The sequence below is a fragment of the Anopheles darlingi genome, chromosome 2 (genome assembly GCF_943734745.1).
Source record: "Anopheles darlingi chromosome 2, idAnoDarlMG_H_01, whole genome shotgun sequence".
NCBI lineage: Eukaryota > Metazoa > Arthropoda > Insecta > Diptera > Culicidae > Anopheles > Anopheles darlingi.
In genome coordinates this window covers 58,232,514-58,253,454 of record NC_064874.1, presented here as the reverse complement: position 1 = coordinate 58,253,454, position 20,941 = coordinate 58,232,514, and the positions used below count along the sequence as shown (strand labels likewise).

Genomic DNA, 20,941 nt, shown 5'->3' with positions numbered 1-20,941 from the left:
GCGCCGTCCCAAAGAACAGTTTTTGTTTTAATTTTTGTGTTACCGCGCCGTTGAGAGAGAGTGCTCGTGTGGTTTGTTTCAAATTTACCTCGTGTAAAGGTTTATTTAAATTTGCGGGGATTATTGCGGTGGCTAAAAGTGAAAATGCGCGGTTTACATCATTTTTAAAATATTCCCCAACAATAACGTGTTCGCTAGCCCGCCCGCGCGCTAAGCAATTCAAACACATCACCGAACGAGAACAACGGCGAGGAAAAGCCAAATTGATTTAGCGCAGTTAATATGAAAGTGTGTTCGTAATTACGCCCGATAAAAACGTGCACCTTACCGGTCTCCCGTGGGGTCTGATATCACCAGCAACAGAGAGCGAGAGGCTTGGTCTACTCCGTGTGTCCTCTGTGGCCTGCCCAGCTACCTGAGGGCGGCGTGTGTGCACAAGTGTCGCCGTGGCTTCCGTTCTTGCTGTTCTCCCAAAGGAGCGGCAAATACGTGTATTCGCTTTTCGCGAACCAGCACGAGAAGAGTGTTCCAGGACAACGAGGATCATGGAAATCAACACTCGAGGAAAGAAAGGGACTCCGCAGTTGGATCTGAAAACGGCTGGTGAGCTGGTAAGTTTACCTGTTTCTTTATTTGCCTTAGAATGGAGTCTTGTTTTAAATTAATTTTACACGCATACATAGTTAGGAAAGGTAAAAGGTATTATGTTGATCATTAACTCGGTTTGGTGGTTGAAGCACCTTACCCGAGTGGATGTGCGAGGAGTTCCAAAAGGCCAGATTGACGGCAGATCGATTACCAATCGAATTGTCATTTCCCACACTCCAAACCGTGGCCACAGCAGCGGTTCTCTAAAAATAGCTTCCGCCGTGTCACTTTCGTCCTATAATAAGCCAACCCATTGCCTCCGCTACACGCTGACGTTACAATCGGACTCGTTCTGGAACAAAATTCTACACCACTTTCTACACCAGAATCGCTTCCGTCGCCAACCGAGGATACGCGGAACGAGCTTCGAGTTATGAATGAGTAAACAGCAATCCCAAAACATTCAAACCAAACAGCAGACAGTCACACACGAACGTCTCGTAAATGGTTTTTGATGGAACTATTTTTAAATTTCATTCATAAGACCACCGCTTGTCGCAGGCCAAGGAATGTCCGGAAATTGGCAAGTAAAGACGTCACCAAAGAAGGGTCGCACGCCTGCCTCTGATACAGTCAAAGTAGTCCAAGTATTTTGGATTTGAGGTTTCTGTGTGGTATATTTTTGGAGCACTGATTAGGGTTGGCTGCGTCTCCAAAACCTCAGACTAGACTGGAGCGAACGTCGCGAAGGTCAACAGATCAATGCGAAATACGTTTATTTAGTTCCGCCCTGCCCTCACGGAGATACTCACACGCCCGCCTCTTCGCTGTCGGTGGACCGTTACAACAATAAACAGCTGGAATAACTTATAACCAGTTGCAAGACTTCCTGGTCATTTCCGTTCATTTAATTGGCCTCCAAATGTATTTCTTTCTAACGAAATTAAGCTTTTCGTTAAACGAAACAATGCGGATGCATTTTTTATCCGGAATAACGCGAGTGAAGACAATCGCAATCGGAGCAGCAGTTGAAATACATTCGTTGGCTTCGCTCGCGCACTTTGGAGGCGAGAAAAGTAGCCTCAGATGTGTTATCCCGACGTGTAAACAAACACATTTCGATGTGTTTGGTTGTAGTATACCAGCTGATTTTACAGACACTTGATTTTCATCTTTTAGACCTGCTACACTCGCATGAGGAAGCAGAGAAGGATTGTGGATTGATGATGACTGATACAGCGCGCTAACCGGCAACATACGATGGATGTGATCTCATTGAAGTTCATCTCATTTGTATTTTAAGAGATTACCTTATGACCGTACATCTATCCCGTTCGTTCGCGGGAGTGAGTCATTACGGATTCTATGTAACACGTGGTACGTAAAGAGTGCCACTTGTTTTGGCGCCGGGGGGCGTATGACTCACCTACCTAGAAGCTAGAAGCAGGTCACGATGCTTTAACGTTGGATTTAGCAGAAAACTGCACATTCATCACCGGCGTGTTGTAACGGCGCGATAAGACATTTCGCTGGCGGACGCGGTACTCTTATCAACGCACTGAGCTCCCGTTTCATCCGATCATTCGCCTTTGGGCAACGCGAACTGCCGAAGGTGGTGCATTCCATTTACCCACCTTACGGGGCGCGCCCTTGAATGGCTCGAGGATGGAACGAGGCTATCAGCAGTGAAGCATGAACCCTCTCGGTGAGCCATTAATTGACACCAACATACCCCAAGCGGTGGTAACGCATGAAGCGCCACGACACCACGCTGCTGCAATGTCATGTTTGGTGACCTTTCGTTTCGTTTCGTGCTCTCCTTCGTTGTGCTGCCGGCAATACGCGGTTTCTGTTCATAAACTTCAACTCCCTCTGCGTCGCGTGCCTTTGCACTAGCTTACCTTAAAGTAGCCGAAACGTTTATTAGTTTACACAATTTCTTTCTGTGTGTGTTCTTATGTTTTCTCCTTCGTAACACAACTTTTCTTGCATAAGCGAGCGAGGGTGCATCGATATCGTGTGGAAATGACACTGTGTTGCTTAAAAAAAGGGCATAAAATTGCTAAATTGCTCACGTGGCCTCATGCGTCCCGCGATGAAGCACGAATACGGAATAAACTTTCAACAGTTTGAAGGTCAAGTACTGCTGCTGAAAAAACACGTGTGGAGATCGACCCGAAATGGCGATCAATGAATCGCGTTTTCCTTCATGCTTATCACCTCTAATCAAAAGGCTCACTGGCGTCACTCGCACTCCAATGTCATTTGTGTTGTTAAATCAGATAATCCATCGCCGTGTGAGATATGTTTCAGTCATACCAAGCCAGTAGACTTCCTAAATCCTAAAGCAGGATGGAGCAGGAGGAGCAGGTATAGGATCCTTCCTAAATCCTAAATTTCTTCCTAAAGCAGAAGATTCCACGAGTACTACAAATAATGTCTCATAGCAAGTATATTTACTCTTAGCTACACACTTTACGCATATTTTCGATGGTAGAAGAATTTCGTGTGATCTCAAATGGTCAAGTGTTAAAGAGGAAACCTAATTCTTTTTCTTTCCTTTTCATTTCATTGGAGCATTATCGTATAATCTGTTAAATCGCGATTTGAACTGGAACACATCCCCTTAGTAAACGAGCGATGATTTTACATATCTGTTATAAAATACATGAAATTTCTGAAATGCCTCAACGATTTATCATCTTCACATAATTTCGTCTACTGATCGGCCATCTGAAGGTCTTCCCTGACATACGCATTGTTTGTCTAATATTATAAGAACTATCTAAAAAAATACCATATTAATTATTAAAACATCAACTCCTAGACAGTAGTTCCTGCGCGCTCCTAGTATAAGCACTCGGAATCCCTTTACCGAACGGACTTACTCGATTTCGGACGTTTCAATTTCTCAACGTCTAGCCTGCGCCACCATTGAGTGTCCTTAGAGAATCTCACTCCCTTTTGTGAAACTGTTTATTGCCCAAGGTGTGTCCACAGGGGCGGGATTCAGAGCCATCCAGGGGGTGATAGCAGCGCACGCAACCCCCCCAATCGGTGACGTACCAACGGCTATGATTTACGCGTAATCATTTATTATGGCCACCATAGGGAAAGGTGAAGCAACTTCTTCTGTGCTTGTGGGACTTGAAAATTGATTATCGGTTCTAATACACAGCCTGTCCCTGCGTGTCACGCGTTGAAGCCTTTGGGAAGGGTGTGGGGATTATTAAGAAATTACGTCTCTGGGAACTGGGCTCTTGTTCATTCTAGGATCTCTCTAGTATCATGCCACTTACATACGAAACCATCGCACACTCACACACAACGAGTAAAAGTGGAGAAAGCGCTCGTCGCAGCGCTTGGTCAGCACAAAATGGAAAGAAATGATGGGCAGCAATTCACGGAAATGTCACGCTATTCAGAATGTCGTTTATCCTCATTTTACATCCGCGCAGCAGCGCCAGTAGTACCAGGATCACCGAGCCTTGTGCATGCCGGCACCGTAATTGACGACAATGCTGCTGCTGGGTGTGTCGAGTACACTGGCCTGCGAAGGGGAGAGGGAGGAAAGGATTAAAGCCCGGGGACGAGTCACAACAATCAAGTCGAAACCCACGGCTTCTCCGTAAACTAGGCCACACAGGGACAATCGTAAGGACATGCAGGAGGACGGTGCTTAGACCGCTTGTCGTGGTGGTGGTGGTGGTGGTGGTTATGGCATGCAACACCCCACACTTCCCTCAGCACCTCAGGAGAGCAGTGTGCGTGTCGATAATGGATTTTCCTTCTTTTTCGTCCGACCAACCAGGGATTGCACGAGTGTCCTGGTGGCCGACTTTTCATAGCTCCACCGATGGCCTTTGCCACGCCTCACAGGACTTGCTGGTGTGTGAAGCGCCAACAACCACTGTTTATCGTTTCCGTTGGTGTTCCAGAGCTCTGTTGCTGCTTCCTGTTGCCCAGCCACGCGCTGCATTGGGGCGAGTTCAGGTTCTGGCCTTCCGCTTTCAAATGTCACACAATATGGAACATATTTTCCAAAACCCAAACTCTACAGTAAGATACCTTCTCCGAGCATCTCCATCGCGAGCGCACACGTCACTTGTTGGCGTCACCGATTCCTCCGTCCATTGCCCGTGGCGTTCCCAGCGGCATCGGCGCGAGACATGGCGTGTGGGGTCATGGAATTCCTACACACTCGTCATCGTCATCGGTGCGGCGTGTACCCCCCACGCCACGCCGTTTGAAAGACTAGACACGACGATGACTCACGCGTTCGACGCGGAAGGTCGCAGGCAACGGAATGCCCGTTATGTCACCGGTGCTGCTGCGTGTACCGGCCTGGCCCTTTAAAATGCTTCCCTTATCTAATTACAAACTGTTGCAGATCGAGCGAGGTGCGTGGTTGCCTCTTTGAAGACCGTAAAGTGGACGGATATTTAAACAAATTGAGTTTGAAGATAACTAAACCTCGGCTGGCTGTTATACAATCTATTGAACGTTGTGAAAAGAGTGAAACTACTCCGTAATTATCGCAGGGGAAGTGCACCAGGAAAGGGGGCACTCATCATACAGAGACAATACAATTGTGCATCTGTCTATGGTCTATTTCAAGGAATTGTTGACCTGCATGTAGCGCTCCTCCTTTGGCCTCATTCAATGTTAGTGTTAATAGAAAGCTGCCAAAGTATTTGAGTGGTGTGGTTTGGTTAGCGTCCTACATTCAATACATTATACCTGTCGATGAAATGCATCTTATAGCTGAGTTCCGGGAAGCCAATTTGTGCCAAAACATCAAACGTTTGAATTTCTTTGAAATCGAAACTCCGATCAACACACAGTGGTGGTGGTTTGGTTAATATTCGTTATTTTCAAATGGAAACATCTGGAAAAGAAACATGATCTTCGCTTCGGCCCTCGTGGCTGCTGGCCTTGTGCTGCCCAGCACTCTCCCACCTTCCAGGTAGTTATTAGCCGAAGCACGATCATCAAGGCAACTACTTCCGCATTACTTCGAGAGGAATCTATTTTCACATTTCCTTCGGCCGTGCATAAGTGCATGCCGCCGTTAACACATCTCCTCACCTCATCACACCTCCGCGCTACCGTTCATTTATTGTTATCGCTACCGCGGGACCGGAGGAACGCGGCTACACACATGGCAATGAGTTTGGGGGCATTTGAGAATTAGTTAGATTTTTTTCTTTCTCAAAACAACCTCACTACGGCTTTTATTCTCTGGCTCAATCAATCAAGCTCAATCATCGATCGTCGGTGATCGTCACGTGAAGATGAAATTAATCTTAAATACCGAACATTCAGAGGAAAAACATAAAGGAAAACTCTCGAAAGATCGATCGATGCAGTTTGCTGGTGCGATCGTGTTTGTTGTGCACGATCATTGATCCACCCCACACGCACACACAAGTCACGTGGAAAATTGAGAGAAAATGATGAAAAGTCTCTCTGGCGCATTTCTCACGATCAACGATCAACGATCGCGACGATAACGCACACTATCTCACCGGTGCATTTGCGCGTGTGTTCGTGTTGCATCGTTTGTTTACCTTTGCGCACCGTATTCTCTCTCTCTCTCTCTCTCTCTCTCTCTCTCTCTTTCTCTCGAAGGAATCACAACAAGTGCACCCCCCATCCCACGCCATTGCTCCTGATGCGTTCGGCGCCGACTCGCGGTCCGTTTGAATTGGCGGTGGAGTTGGTATTGGTATGGGCCCGGCGCGCTTCCGTGTGTGTGTGTGCGTTGTACAACGGTTCAAAGCAGCCGTTGCGGCCGTTCTTGTGGGGTCTGGCGCAAGTTGTAAACCGGCCTTCGAAGGCATCGAAACGTGCTGCGTATTCAAAAGAAGAAAAGAAAACCTGCACACATAGTCCTCCCATGCTGTGGCCATTGTTTGAGTGAGATGATAACGGTTTAATGAAACGGTTTTTCTTCGTCCATCCTCTCCACCTCCAACCCTTCCCGCGATCCAGTAAAATTCAATCAATTAGTGACGACGGCTCTGCTCACGCTGTGCAATCGATCACGCTGTTGCCGTTGACCTGACAGCATCAGCAGCATCAGGTAGCGATAAGCGACGACGAGTGTGTTGTGGCCAGCAGCAGGCGAAAGCGGTATGCGTTAATCGCGCTCCGCAGTTTCCTAGTCATCGCAGTGGCCGTTGCGTCGTGAACAACGAAAGTTGGCGTTTCTTCTTCTTCGCAGCAGCAGCAGCAGCAGGAATCTGTGAAAACCCCTTGTTTGTACCACGACGGGAGTGCTCCGGTGCAACAGTGCGCGCGAGTGCAATGACCGGTGTGGTCACAGTCCTATGATGCTGCTGCTGGTGTTTCAGTGCCACAGAGCAGTGTTCGCATATTAACCGCTAGGCGCTAGCGACACCACAGCCTTGATTGCCCGTGGAACGGAATCATTGTGAACCGTGACAACAATACCCCCGGCCACAGTAGTGTTGTGGCCTTGTCGTCGGTATCGTGGAATAACCCAAAAAGACCGTCAACAGAGAAGCGGGTCTCGCTTCCGGAATCTTCGTCGTCGTCGCAAAGTGCCATTTAACATCCGGGCATCTATTTCGGGTGTTTGTTTTTATCGGGGTGATTACGGACGCAGCTGGTTTGGGGTGTAGCGGAAGAGAGAACTCCTCGTGGTTGCCACACGTGTTACGAAAACTCCACTGGTCGTCTTTTAAATTTTCCCGTTGATCCTGTGTTGGGAATGGCCCATTACACGCCGAAAGCGAAGAAGAGTACCAGCATGATGAAGACCATCTACGAGAAGCTGTACTTCAACTGTTCTACCTTCCGGAAGCTGCACTACGAAGTAAGTGATCCGCGAACTGCGCCGCACACTGCGACGCCGCCGCATCGATCGCGATTGTGTTGAATGGGATCCAAAAATAATATTTCTTTGTCCACCGTCATACAACACGCGCTTCCCCATCTCCGACAAAACATTGGTTGTTGATAAAATAGGGCATGAGAAGAGTAAACAACAAACGGAACGGCTGGTAGCGCCGGCCTGGGGCAGACAGACAGGTCAGGTCAGGTCTGTCTGTTCCGTGTTTTCAGGGCGCCATCCACGATCATGCATTCCATGGATTTGTTTAAATGCAGAGTAGCCATAGATTGCGTGGCTCTGGGCAGGAAGAATTTTGCAAGCAATATCATTCATCATGCGAAGTTTTTCCGTTTGTTGATCGCTAATTAGACGGAAAAAAGTTCAGAAAAGATAAATTGCAAAAAGTTTTCCATTTACCTTTAACTCTGCCTGTTTTAATCAAAATGACGCGTGCTGTCTATGATGATCTGCTAATTGAGTTCGCTAATTCTATCGTTAGTGGTGAGTCGTGAAAGTGTTAAGAGCTTCGTGCTGGGAATGATGGGAATCCATGAAGGTGGATGTCGGCCTTTACGCTGGCGCTTGCGTACGATTTTTGTACTATTTTTGTTGGAAGTAAATGGGTAGGATCGTCGAAAATTAGCGTCTCATGCGTGTGTGTGTGCGGGCGCGCGTGTCTGCCACTCGGTCAAAACAAATGCTAATCCGGCGTATTCCGGGTCTACGATCCTCCGTAGCTCGATTTACGCCGCAAAATTATGTCAACCAACTCGTCGACCACAACAGCAGCGCAGGGTGGTCTGTACGATTCGATTTCCTCTCATATACTATTGCGACTTGTGGCGCGCCGCGTAGATCGGAAGCCAGACAAGTCACCAACGCGGCCGCGGCGGCGGCGGAACCATTCAAATGGCCACATTTCGTTCAGGTGACTATGCGGAGGACTTTTTTTTTACCATCCTTCCACAACGCGAACATGTGACGCAAACAACGCAACCAACATTGTAGTTGGTCTATCTACCGTGCACACCACTGTCGCTCTAGGAGGAAGTTTCTCGACGGTGACGGCAGGTGGACAAATTGTTGATTCACCTACACAGCGATAGCGTTGGGTTGCACTTGAAGGCTGGCTTCTAGATCCCTCCACCACTGCCCCATTGTGTGCAGTGGCTGCAGTGTGTTAACAGACAGCCACTAATCAGCAACTGCCATTCATCGCACTTGAAATGGATTTCTCTACTTAGCGACGGGCCTGCTCTATCTCTCTCCCTCTCTAATGACTCACGGGGTACGCGGAACGCATTAGAGTGTGTTCGAAGGTACTCGACAAGATCGAGGTAGTAAACAGAACCCCCTACCCCCCAGGGGCCAGTGTGTGACACTAGCTGTTCGTTGGGATAATAGTTTACACAAACTGCGTGCTTGTTGACACAAACATTGCAAATCTCAGCTTCAACCCCCCGTACCTAATAGATGCTAGAGAAGAATGTTATCGCTCAGAAGGGGTGGCACATCAAGGGTTTAAACAGAGTGTCCCGTAAAAAATGCACAAATTTGAAGTTCAAAGTGCATTTTACTGAAGTTTAAAGTGATTTGTGGCAGGTTTCTTTCACTTTAAACCCATTTATCTGAAATTTATCCAAATTCATCGTCTTAACAAAAAATCAGACTTGTCCAAGTTTTCCGTGACCCAGGGTACTACGTGCTTCTTCAAACTATTGATCTAGGCTACAATATGCTTTTAAACGCTGCTTGTTTTACAAATTTCAAGTACTCCCATTGGACTCAACTATTTTAAACATTTAACTCTAATGAGATGTTTGGTAGGGAACATCATTTTTTAATTCTTTGTGAGATTGTTGGTCCTTAAGAGGTTATAGCATCCTGAGGCTGAAACGATCGTGACCAGTTTTTGATCAGAGAACACGTCAGAGGGCAAGTATGTTTTCCTTGCGTAGCTTCGATCTCTCCGTTCGCAGAGCTTTGATTTTTCCAACTGTAGTGAAGTGGCGTAATACACTAGCTCCAGGCGATGCCTTTAAGTCATTTACGATCAACCGATACATGGAGGTCCAGTGATTTTTACCTCTTTTGTCAATTCGTATTGATCTGATTGAATTTCGAGCCCCGTTTATCTTTGGGTGATCTTTACCAATTATGTAATGTGGTCGCACCGCTCGAGATAGGTCTCTACTTTTTTTGAAAAAAACTTTTTATAAATCATTTAGTAGAAGTCTACTAATGAGCTTGGGAAAAAACACATGAAAAAGGTTCAATATTTTTTATGATCATTTTTAATGCGACACCCTGTACGTAGGTATGTAGGTAGGTTTCGGGAGAAGATCAACAACAGACACCACCCTAGCGCATCGATGGCATTGAGTACACTCTCGAGAACTCACTTCTTCACACTTTATCCACACCCGGGGTCCCGCCGCACACACGTGCTGGAGTCCTTGACCAACTATTGAGAGATGGTGCGTCGTTGTCATCGTCGTGCCTGTTGTGCAACGAATTCCGCTTATAATGGCAGACCGTGGACACCACACCTCTAGACCTTCCGGTGGCCAATAAAGCTGTAAAAGCAACATTATTATTGTGTCTATTCCGTAACCAGAATGTTCTTGAATTGCGCTGTGTGTGTGTGCGCTGATTGAATGTCTCAGTCTGCTCGTCGGTGGACATCTCTCGTCGATCTTTTGATTTTCAGATGCGACCACGAGTGCGTCATACGACGTTTCGCAAATGAGCCATATCGAGATGGACGATCTTCTTGGAGCGACTCGCATAAATCGCTCGAATCTTCCATCACCAACGACCATCACACAGTAGTAACTTCGTCGATATATGGGGGATGGTACGTGTGCTGTTCGTGCGTCAGACAGCGTACGGAACATTCTCGTGGTTCTTATAGCCAACAGTTTGGTTTGGCGACCTGGATCCACCCACCTGGCCTTTCTTTGTGATTGCCATCGTGGCGAGAAGCGCGATGCAGCGCGTCGTCCATCCATGACCATCAGCTGTTGGTGCGGACGGTTTGATTGACTCATTTACAAACAGGAAGAAGATGCATGCCGCGCTCATCTGCATGTCGCTTTGGGCACATACGGACCAACGGGGATTGATCGATTATTTATAGGCCAAGCGACCGAACGGTGATTCGCTTTTTTTTTCAAATAACAGCTGATGATGGCGATCGTATGTATGTGTACGGCCAAAGCAAAGCGGGTTAGCCCACTACGTGATCGGTGTGAGGAAGCAGACGGAACCGTTCTCTTCTTCAGCTCAGAAGAACTAATAACGCATGGCAGAATATTATATCTCAAATCATAGAAAAAATAAAATTAAGACCAGCCACTGAAAATATAGTATAGCTAGATGATTTTAGTTAATGAAGTGATGTGTTCTTCTTGAGAACAATGAGAACATTAACGCATATCTTTTCTTTTGCATTACTAAAATATAAAAAAATGTATAACAGCAAACTCTCAGGTTGGTTCCGCCTGTGAAATATTTGAAATAATATGAAATAATGAACTGTTACCTGGGAATGCGTTTCCATTCAATAAAAGATATGATATTTGCATCGAACGTGATAACGTGGCGCAGCCGCCATCATAGTCTAAGGAGCGGTTAGTGCATCGCTCAGAAAATAGCTCTTCTTCCGAATGTCGAGAAATTATTTTTTGTGGATTTAGTAATTGTAAAAACTAAATTGAAGCGTTAACGAGCGACACATTTCGCACGTGTCGTCCATGACCGTTCATGACCGCAAACCTTAAGGAGTCACTCCTCAACAATGACAAGTCATCGCTTTTGCATACACTCTAGCTATCTATTTTCAACCCTATTGAGTGTTTGCAGTGGTGGCCATTTGGAGCGGAAATCCCAGCAAAACACGAAAATGGCCATGCTGGAGGGGGTAGGCCTTGATGGAGGAATGAAAAAAAATCGGTCAAAAAACATCAATAAAGATGACTTTTGCTTTATAAAAGACTCACCTACTGAGTGTGATTGTGGCGTCAGAATGTGAGATACAGACACATTTTTGGTCGTTTTGTGGGAAGTAATTCCTTTTTTGTTATGATTTTTTGTGTCTATATTTAAGAATTCTTTTCAATGTACCATAATGAAAACCATATGCTAAATTATTGAACTAATTTGAATTTCAATCTACTTAATGTTAGAACAATAGTGGTGCCTATTCGTTTTTTATCATTCGACAAAGGCTCGTTTACTTACTAGCGAGTTTTTTTTTACAATACATTCTTTTGAATTTTAAATACATTTTAATTCCACAGAATGTTAGTATAACTTGACGCTCACAAAAGTATCATAAACTATTGATTTGGGCTGCAGACGATCGGTAGAGGAATTTGATAAACATTGATTGGTACGTACGCGACGCTAACGGATAGTCGGCGACATATACAAGTAAACAAGTGCCTCCCGTCGCAGGCCAGCGTCTGAATAAGTAATTGGATAGCTGGCGGAACCCCCCCTGGGCACACCACAACCACCTCGCTCTGCACCGGTTGGTCACCGTTGCCTGGTATGCAAATGGTGCTGCGTGCGTGCGGCGTGCACTATTGCTTCGTCAGCGAATTTATGCATTCTTGGCTCGACTCAACGGAAATGCGTCTTTAGTTTCGCGACGTGTGTGTGCACATTCCGATTCGCAGTCGCACGATCGCTGTTTAGTTCCAATTTGTACTCAACACCAGACTAAACCAGAATACGGAAGCATTGCCGTGGATCGCACGTCAATTAATAGATAGAAATCTTTTGTGGGAGGAGGGGGTGTCGCACGCATTCTCGCATTTATATTATTAGAAGCGCATGAAGGATGGGAGAAAGGGAAGAGGTTGACACGCGAGGAAACCGCGAAGCTGTCGGGGCTTCGACACTTCATTATCACTCGCTGGTTATCAAGGTTGTTATGGGTGGAAACTGATTCACACTGTTCCTTTTTTTTTACTTCTTCTACTCCTTCTTCTTCGTGCCGATTGGCTATCAGGCCGCGAGTGCACATGTACTCGTGCCATGCAAATTCTCACAAGATGGTGGTGGATGACTGTTACGCGCTCCGCGCCGCGCGATTGTCAATCAAGCTAACAATACTCAAGCGGCAAACAAGAGGTGCGCCACCATGTGTTCCGTCGGCACACACACACACACACACAACCACTCTGCTGATAAGATGAGCTGCCAGTTTTTATTTTGTATGTTTATCGTTCATTTGTTCTTTTTGTAGTTAGTCAGGGTTTGTTGTACACACATTACAAGCAACAGCGAAGGAGTGCAATCGCTTCTCGCCCACACGCCCATTGGCATTGGCCTGTCAGATAAGATCTACTGCCGAAAAGTGCAAGAGATTGGTGGTGGTGACGTTAGTCAGCATTCGTTATCAACAGTATAGGTGGTTCCGTCAGAACTCTTTTGAAGAAAGGCTGTCGAGTTGAAGGAACATTTTTAATACACGTGATCGTGTCATAAATGATCATAAAGCTAATTACTTCGACAAAGAGAATGGGATCAAAAGAGGAGGTATCTTGCACACGTTATTGAACTCTAGATGATTTTTGGGATTCTGCTTACTCTACCCTGACATGACAAACTACTAATGATATGGTAATGTCGATGGACGCGCTCATCCATAACATTATCTTTACAAATTAGGCCATCATAATGTCGACATTCCCCTCCCTCGCATCCCCTGGAGTCCGAGGGTGACAAATGAGACAAGTAATATTCCACTGATCATTATCATTCGTTCGGGCGTGCGTGATGCCATCCTGCCAGAGGACCATTGTATTTCTGGTAGAGAGGGGACAGTTCGTGTTCCTCATCATCAGTACGCGAACCTTTGATCAGTAGCATGGTCACAACAAAACAAACGGTGGTCGCTACTGATGTCCCTCATGATTGATTCTGTTTGATTCGAGCAATTGAAATATGATATCGATTATCTATCGCCTTTTGTAGCGAGATTGTGCTACGAGTGAGTGTCGATCACTGAGAAGGTGCTCTGTAAAAGATTTCGGAGCAAAATATAATGTGTTTGTACTTTGTGTATTATTCTGTTAACCGCTTGAAGGGCTATACGGTGTATGTCGTTCTAGATTATAAGATGTTTGATTAGTCTTATAAACTAGAACGACATACATGACAAGATATCACGTTACACTAGTACGCAAACAATCGTGGAAAGGATTAGAACGGAGATTCCACAATGTACGTGCGTTTATGCTCTGCGACTCCTCCGTTGATTGGCATATCGATCTGTAGTTGGAATAGTGTTTTTTTTCAATCAAAATCTACCTACAGTTTCAGTTGACCGAAGACACAAAATTTAACACTACCTTTCATCACAAGAAGGTGCAACGCCTATCACGTTCAGTGATAGTGTAGTTTGCTTTGCCTCGTTTTCCAGAGTACCCAACAATGACGGCGTTTACGTTCTCCCCGGGCCAGCTGCAGCAGCTTAGTAAACAGTCAGCTTCAAAGAGCTGGTGAGAGGGAGCTTATGACGTACACCGACCACGCCAACCCCCCATAGGGAGAAGATTCGATATTTTAAGAACGAATTTCGTGTCGATCATTTGTAGCAGATAAGGGTTTATATGATGGGAAAAGGTGGGTGTGATTATCACTGACAGGTGCGCCTCGAACACACACGACTAACACCTCTCCTACGGCAACGTTATCGCTCGATGGCGGCTTGGTAGTTGGGACTCCGAGTTGGAATAAGGTAACCACCAAAATGGTATTTCAAAAGCATTTTTCGGTTGTTTTCAATCCCAGCAAGCCCTTTGTTGATAACCCCATGATTTCGTACAGTAGCACGCAATAAGAGAGCAACAGCAGCAACGTAATTTCTTGAGCGAGATTGAATGATCTCTACGCGGCATCATCACCAGAAGCGCGTCAGAGTGGCCTCCAGCAGACGATGGGTTAGCGAGATAAGCTCAAGGTGCAGAGATTAGTAAATAATACCCCCGGCGGTGGCGGCAGAAGCTGTGGGGTCACGGCGGCGTCACTGCATGTCGTTTTGCAATCCGAACCCCCCGCTACATCTACTGAGAGAAGCCCAGAGAGCCGCCCGAACTGCCCGAGCACTCTGCTCACCGGCGCTTACTATGATGGCGACGACAACACAAGGGCCCGGGCCGATACGTTGATGAGGAGTAGTGTGCTGTGGGCGCGCTCACTCGCTTGCGTTTTGCTCGACGGCAACAGCGACGTACGTCGACTCGGGAACCGCTCAGTATCCAGCCGGACGTTCTCGGAATCGCTCCTGGCGTTGACGATCTCCACCGCGTGCCACATCTCTGATCGTACGGAAGGATACGAAAAAGAAATAAGGTGTACTCTGTGCGTGTCTTCCAGCCAGGGTGGTGTTGTGTGATCTTCCGGAACGGTCTCGTGTGATCTTCGTGTAGAGAGGATGAAAGTGCTTCTGAAGGCGGCATGGCCTACGACGAAGATAATGCAACGCCTTTCGGCTACCTATGGCCTGTATCCTTGGAGTTACGCACAGTGCCAGGCAAGTGAGATGGTGTCTTTGATCGTCGTAGGAGTGAGTGAAATTCAATCCCTCAGAGGAGTAACACCAGCGAGTAGTGCGCGCGCCACCGGTGGGGTGTGTACCCGCTGTGCCAACTCGATCGCAAAATCTCTAGAAACATCCAACCATCGCAACCATCTTGGTTAGCCTTGGATTTTGTATTTGTTATTTGCCTTTTTTTTTATTTGCTATTATTGATGGTTTGAGTCATATGAAAATGTTAACGATCCTCGTGGAACGGACCGAATGAATCATTCCGTTCAACCATCACCGTGGTTGTCGTCGTCGTCCTTGTCGTTGTGGTCGCCGGTGGTCGATGAACGCTTTCCGGTATGCACCGCGAGTCAAGGAGAATGCCAATTTGCCATCAAGAAGGGGCTCTATGGAATGATGAACGGGGTACAGCAAGAGTAGTGGGACGAGAACCGTACGCACCACTACTGTCGATAGTAAATTAAAAAGTGAAATCTAAAACCACGACAACAACTACTTGTTGCTCTGTGGGACGTTTTTCTAACGCTCACTAGATCGATCGATCGATCGGCCGATAGAACCCCCTCGAAGTCTATTAATAAATGTAGTTCGATCGTGGCATTTACTGCTATCGCGCAGTGTGGTCCGCGAGCACATTCGAAGGGTGCATTCGATCGAAGGAACTGATCGAATCATCATCTGGTCGATGGCGTTCTTCGCGGTAACGCTTGCGATTGCGATCGTCACCATGCGATTAATGGTCCTTTGGAAAGTCAACCATAGTTCGGCAAGTGCGTCGAGTACAACCGGATACGGGAAATATGGTTATCGTGGCAGTGTATTTGATCGCAATTCCGGTAGCCATTTCGCGGCTGGCATTCATCCAATCTTTATGACTCCGCCAATAGATGCCGCCTACTGTGTTGTGTTGCCGTCGGTGCATCGGTGAGCGGCGTTGGCCATAAACCTGAATCATAAAGAGGGTCCAATGATCGATTATTGAAGGGTTTATTAGGCTGGGGCGTTATCAACAAAAGTGTGTGGGTTCCACAGTGTGACAATGAAAAGAGAAACTGGGACACAATGTCACACTTTATGAGTGTCAAAAGTGGTAAAGTTTGCTTTTCCAGTACGTTTAGGGAGATCGTAACCCGCATGATAGACACAAGATCAGTGGGGCATCAAAGTAGACCGGAAAGGAGAATGAATCAACGTGTTTTGTTCGTTTGCTGCCGGAATCCGGGAACCTCTTGTCTAAAGTAATCTCTGCGCCTTATCCTGCATTAGCATCGCTCGCTCGCCGTGTCATTCATTCGCGCGCATTCGGAAGACGTTAGTGTTGCAATCGACTGGATTAAATTGAGCCGCGGGGCGATTTAGATTAAACATTATTTTTATCAACTCATCACCGTCGTCAGTGTGCCGAGCCGTCGTTTTTGGATACGGGAACACATGGCACATTACTCATACAACGGCGCTTTTACTAATGAACTTATGATACGATAGCAACAGAATCAGGCAAGGATTAAAATTGCGGATTAGCCATGACCGTCTACAACGAACGTCACGTTACAGACGCTTTATCGTTGACGATAAGTGCGGTGAATAGTAGGAATTTTGACGGAATAGGCAAACACATACCTGTTGACGTGTGAGGATCGTTGAAAGAGCTTCATCGAGTATTTTCTTCACCCAAGTGTCCCCTTCACGAGTGTGTATGAGCTATAGAGTGAGCTTAGGCTATCAATTGTTGTCAATAATGGAAAGGGTTTCAGTTAATTTTCTTCGTATCCACTACAGGATGTCGTACATGCCAGGCATAACTGCGCCAACTCTGTCCATGAACGTGTAGCTGTACGATGGAGCAACTGAGAAAAACGCCGTTGTAACCACAAACATATTTTTATGGTGCCAATAATCTGGAACCTAATAATCAACATCTCTGAACTATTTGATTGCACGAAGCAAAATACATTCACAAATAATGTGTTAACGAGTGACCTTCAATTTATTGTAAAACTATTGATTCTTCTGATACACATTATTTTGTACTGGTGGCAAACAAACAAAAAATAATTATAATTTACTATATGATATCATGGAGTCACATGATAAGTTCACTATGATTCAAGTAGCTACATTCCGTTCAGAAGAAAACATACTTCGGAATGCTTTTCCAATCAAGATTCTTTTCAGTATCGTTCTTCTAGGCCGCATATGCTTTCGTTTGAAGCTTTTAGTTGTCATATAGTTTTAGTGACTACCAGAGATTTTCACTGCCGAAACTGTTATGCGTCTATTTCTAACATGGAACCTAAATAGCTTTGTACTTTTGTTCAAAATATTTGGCCCAACCAAACGTTTTGTTTTGAATCATAAAATGAATAAATACTTTATAGATGATTTCCAGGCTTATCTTAATGCACTTTTCCGTGGCACAGACATGCGGTTATCGGCAGAACTGTACAGGAGAAATATTTGCTTTAAAACGGTAACACTACCGACCAGGCTATTTCTCTCTGGTGGTAAAACCGACGCTGATAAAGAAGGTTGATATAAAGTAAAGATGGGCGAAGTCAGTTTACGGTATGAGATGTTTGCATACCGGAATAAATGCTAACCATTCATGCATACGGTTCTCTGGGATATTATCGAGTCTTGCTATCGCTGGCGGCAATCCTTGATTTGATGTTGTTATCTTACATTATTTGTCCCCAGAATAGTCCGGCTATCGTGTATCGTGTTTGCATAAAGGTGATATGAATTCAGCGAGGATATATTTAGAACATTAACAATACATCTGTGCAGAGGCGCAGCGACTTGAGAGATTGCGACTCTGTCCCATGAACAGTTCCCTAAAGTCATTTTAAGTCACAGGAAGAAGGTGTTTTGCGATAAGAAACGAAACAAGTAAAACGCATTTCCTTTCTTCCTATCCGGTGTGCGTGGTAGAGTCTGACAACAAACAGTTCCTTTTTACCGTTTCGTTCTTCGGTTCTCCTTTCAGGAAGTGCCCGATTCGTACGAGTACAATCCGGGAAAGCATCAGCAGCCACCCTATGCGCAGCATCCTTCCTCGCCGTATCACCAGCAAGCGGCGGCGCAGCAACACCAACAGAGCCAATCCGAGGCAGGAAGTCCGGCTAGCGATGCGGTCATGATCAAGATTGATGTATCCTCGCCGGTACGCGGAGATGATCAGCAGCGGTACCCGAAGGAGATTGGAAAAACGCTACTGGCGCTATTGTTTCTAGCTTTCAATTTTTTTCTCGCCACCGTATCGTTGTCGCTGGTACACGATCGCGTACCCGATCGTGACACACACGAACCGCTGCCGGATGCATTTCTGGATAGAGTAGCACCGCAGGATTGGGCGCTCGATGTGAGCGAAATCCTCATCATGATCGTGGTGAATTCTTGCGTCGTGCTGATCACCTTCCACAAGCATCGCTTCATCGTGATGCGGCGAGTGTTTCTTCTGCTCTCGATCCTCTATCTAATGCGATCGATGACGATGTACGTGACGGTGTTGCCGGTCTCGAGCCGTACCTACTATTGCAGCCCAAAATCGAACGCCAGCAGTGCGACAGTGATCGTCAAGCGTGCCTTTCAGCTCATTTCCGGTATGGGTCTTTCGATCAACGGGAAGCAGATCTACTGCGGTGATTACATCTACAGTGGGCACACGGTGACGCTCGTGTTGGGTTATCTAGTGATATCGGAATGTAAGAACCTCGGCTAAGAGTAGCACGATCACCGCGCATCAGAACATGTTTAGTAATTTGTATATATATTGTCTTCTTAGATTCACCGAAACGATTCTGGCCTATTCACTGGCTGTACTGGGCTGCGAGCTTGACCGGTGTGGTGATGGTACTGGTGGCTCACGGTCACTATACGGTCGACGTACTGATTGCATACTATGCCACGACGAGGCTCTTCTGGACGTACCATACGCTGGCGAACAATAGCTTACTATTGAAGGTATGATTTCAATCTGTTCCCTTAATTAAACATAATTAACTTTCTGTCAACACTTCAGCCAATTTTTGAGAAGCTTTTTATCGAAAACGTTGTTGGTTCCATTACGGTAGAAGATGATCGTAGGATCGTTATTTTAATCGTTTCTTTCAAATATTACGGAATGGAATAATGAATTCAAATCGAATATTGCTCTAAATCGAACTCTCTTTCGAAGCTAATGTTGAGTAATTTTTGTAATTTTAAGTACGTTCTTACTGTTAAGAAATCTGTTGTTTGACAACTGGTTCATTCGTGTATTTTGCATTAATTTTCTTTTTTCATATTGCAGCAAAACGGTAACAATTACATAGGCCGTGAGTGGTGGTACCCGGCCTTTCGGTACTTTGAGCGTAACGTACGCGGTCCGATACCACTCCAGTACGATCTGCCTATTTCGATGCCAGCGTCGTGGATGAAGAAGAGTCCGAAGTTGCCGGGTCGCGAAAGTTGATACGGTTAAGGGGAGAGAAGTATCTATCGAGACACCGAAGTCTCTCCGCCTGCCATCGTAACACCACTATCGCCAACGCTCGTGAAAGGTAAACGGATAAGGTCACACTTGTGCACTACACCCTCCGAACGGGGGTGTGTGCATCGGTAGAACCGTCTTGATAATGTGATTATAATAGGTTGTGGGAGAGGAGTACGCGAGTGGAGGGAACAAAACTAAAAATGAAAGACTTCCGAAGACAAACCGTAATTCGTGGCAAGATGCGCTACTCTTGCTTGTTAGCTACAGCCTCGCTCCGTTTGATGCTGTCAGCTACCTGTCGCCTTACACAGATTATCTCTCCATCATCTTTCCCCCTTTGAGAAAGATGTCTTTATCCTAGGTCATAACCAGTTCTGATTTGTAGAACCTAGTGATAGTCGTGCTATCTCTTCTGGGAAACATCCTTTCCCCCAATGGAACGAAACATCGAACTGTTTTAAACGTACCATATCTTTGTAGGACTTTTAAGTGTTTTGTCTTGTGCCCAAAAGGCGGTAGAGATTTGATTTGTCATACAAGGAACCACACTCTATAGGATAAGCGCCGATCTATTTAGCATTTAGATAAAGTTCTCCACGTAAAAAGTGGTAAAGACCATAAACCATTTTGACCATCGAAAAAAAGGAGAGAACCCCAATACAATCGAAATGTGATAAAACAGTGAACAACGTCTGCAAGATCCCAAAAAGAACAACTAACCCCATTCTTCCTGTATAAGAATAGGACAAGGAACAGGGAATTGTGATGCATTTCCTTTTGCCTGTTTGGATAGCTTAGAAAAGACGCGTGACCGTTAGTTAGGAAATTGCTTTTCAAATACCCTCTACGATGATGGAGAGCATTGGTGTGATCGAAAACCACATCAACGCAATAGCACACAGTACATAAAAGAGACAAAGCAGTGAGCGGCGAACGCTCATTGCTGCTTGCATACTCCTGGAAATCCTTCGATTTCCTTGCGACTGTTGTTAACTTATTCCTGTGTGCCTTCTTGTGGAACCATAACTGAAACTAAAACGTAAACTAAACAATCCTAGTACTGCCTTGTATAAGAGAAATGGTGAGACCAGAATAGTGAAATTATAGGTGATGCTGGTTAGCGTAATGTGTTAGAATTATTAAACTTGGCGTGTCCTGATGCAAACCTGCTATTCTTATTCATCTCGGAATCATTTGAGGTGTGTATTATTCGATGTGCCTTCCGGTAGGATTTATGTAAATAGTAGCCAGAGAAATGAGAGAACGTAAAGTCGAAAAGTAAAACGAAGTTGAACTACGATGGATATTTTAGGTAAAATACCAGGTATCAGAAAACGAACGTTATTAGAAAAATCAAACGAAATACATTGTTTTAAATAGAAAAATGATATTAGTAGTTTAGTGATTATGCTGGATTTTTGTCCGAAAGGGCATCTTGTTTAGGCGCAATTGACTTGTT

At 45.6% G+C, this 20,941-nt stretch overlaps 1 protein-coding gene across 4 annotated transcripts; it reads left to right on the top strand.

The window, feature by feature from the left end:
* Positions 1–20,870, top strand: LOC125949936 (phosphatidylcholine:ceramide cholinephosphotransferase 1-like). Of its 4 annotated transcripts, none has more exons than XM_049677443.1 (4): positions 1–611; positions 17,995–18,712; positions 18,793–18,971; positions 19,300–20,870. In XM_049677443.1, the coding sequence occupies exons 1-4, from the start codon at positions 546–548 to the stop codon at positions 19,459–19,461; spliced, it is 1,125 nt and encodes a 374-aa protein (XP_049533400.1). In that variant the 5' UTR covers positions 1–545; the 3' UTR covers positions 19,462–20,870. The 4 variants fall into 4 exon arrangements, with proteins under 4 accessions (XP_049533400.1, XP_049533397.1, XP_049533399.1 ...); XM_049677440.1 differs by lacking the exon at positions 1–611 and adding an exon at positions 6,342–7,429; XM_049677442.1 differs by lacking the exon at positions 1–611 and adding an exon at positions 13,765–14,997 and having other exon boundaries at positions 17,999–18,712.
* Positions 20,871–20,941: the final 71 nt, after the last annotated feature.

Excerpts from the sequence above, each read along its gene's own strand:
- LOC125949936 (XM_049677440.1), top strand. The coding sequence starts at position 7,325 with ATGGCCCATTACACGCCGAAAGCGAAGAAGAGTACCAGCATGATGAAG. Across the intron at positions 7,430-17,994 it reads TCCGGAAGCTGCACTACGAA|GAAGTGCCCGATTCGTACGA; the intron begins GTAAGTGATCCG and ends TTCTCCTTTCAG. Across the intron at positions 18,713-18,792 it reads TTATCTAGTGATATCGGAAT|ATTCACCGAAACGATTCTGG; the intron begins GTAAGAACCTCG and ends TTGTCTTCTTAG.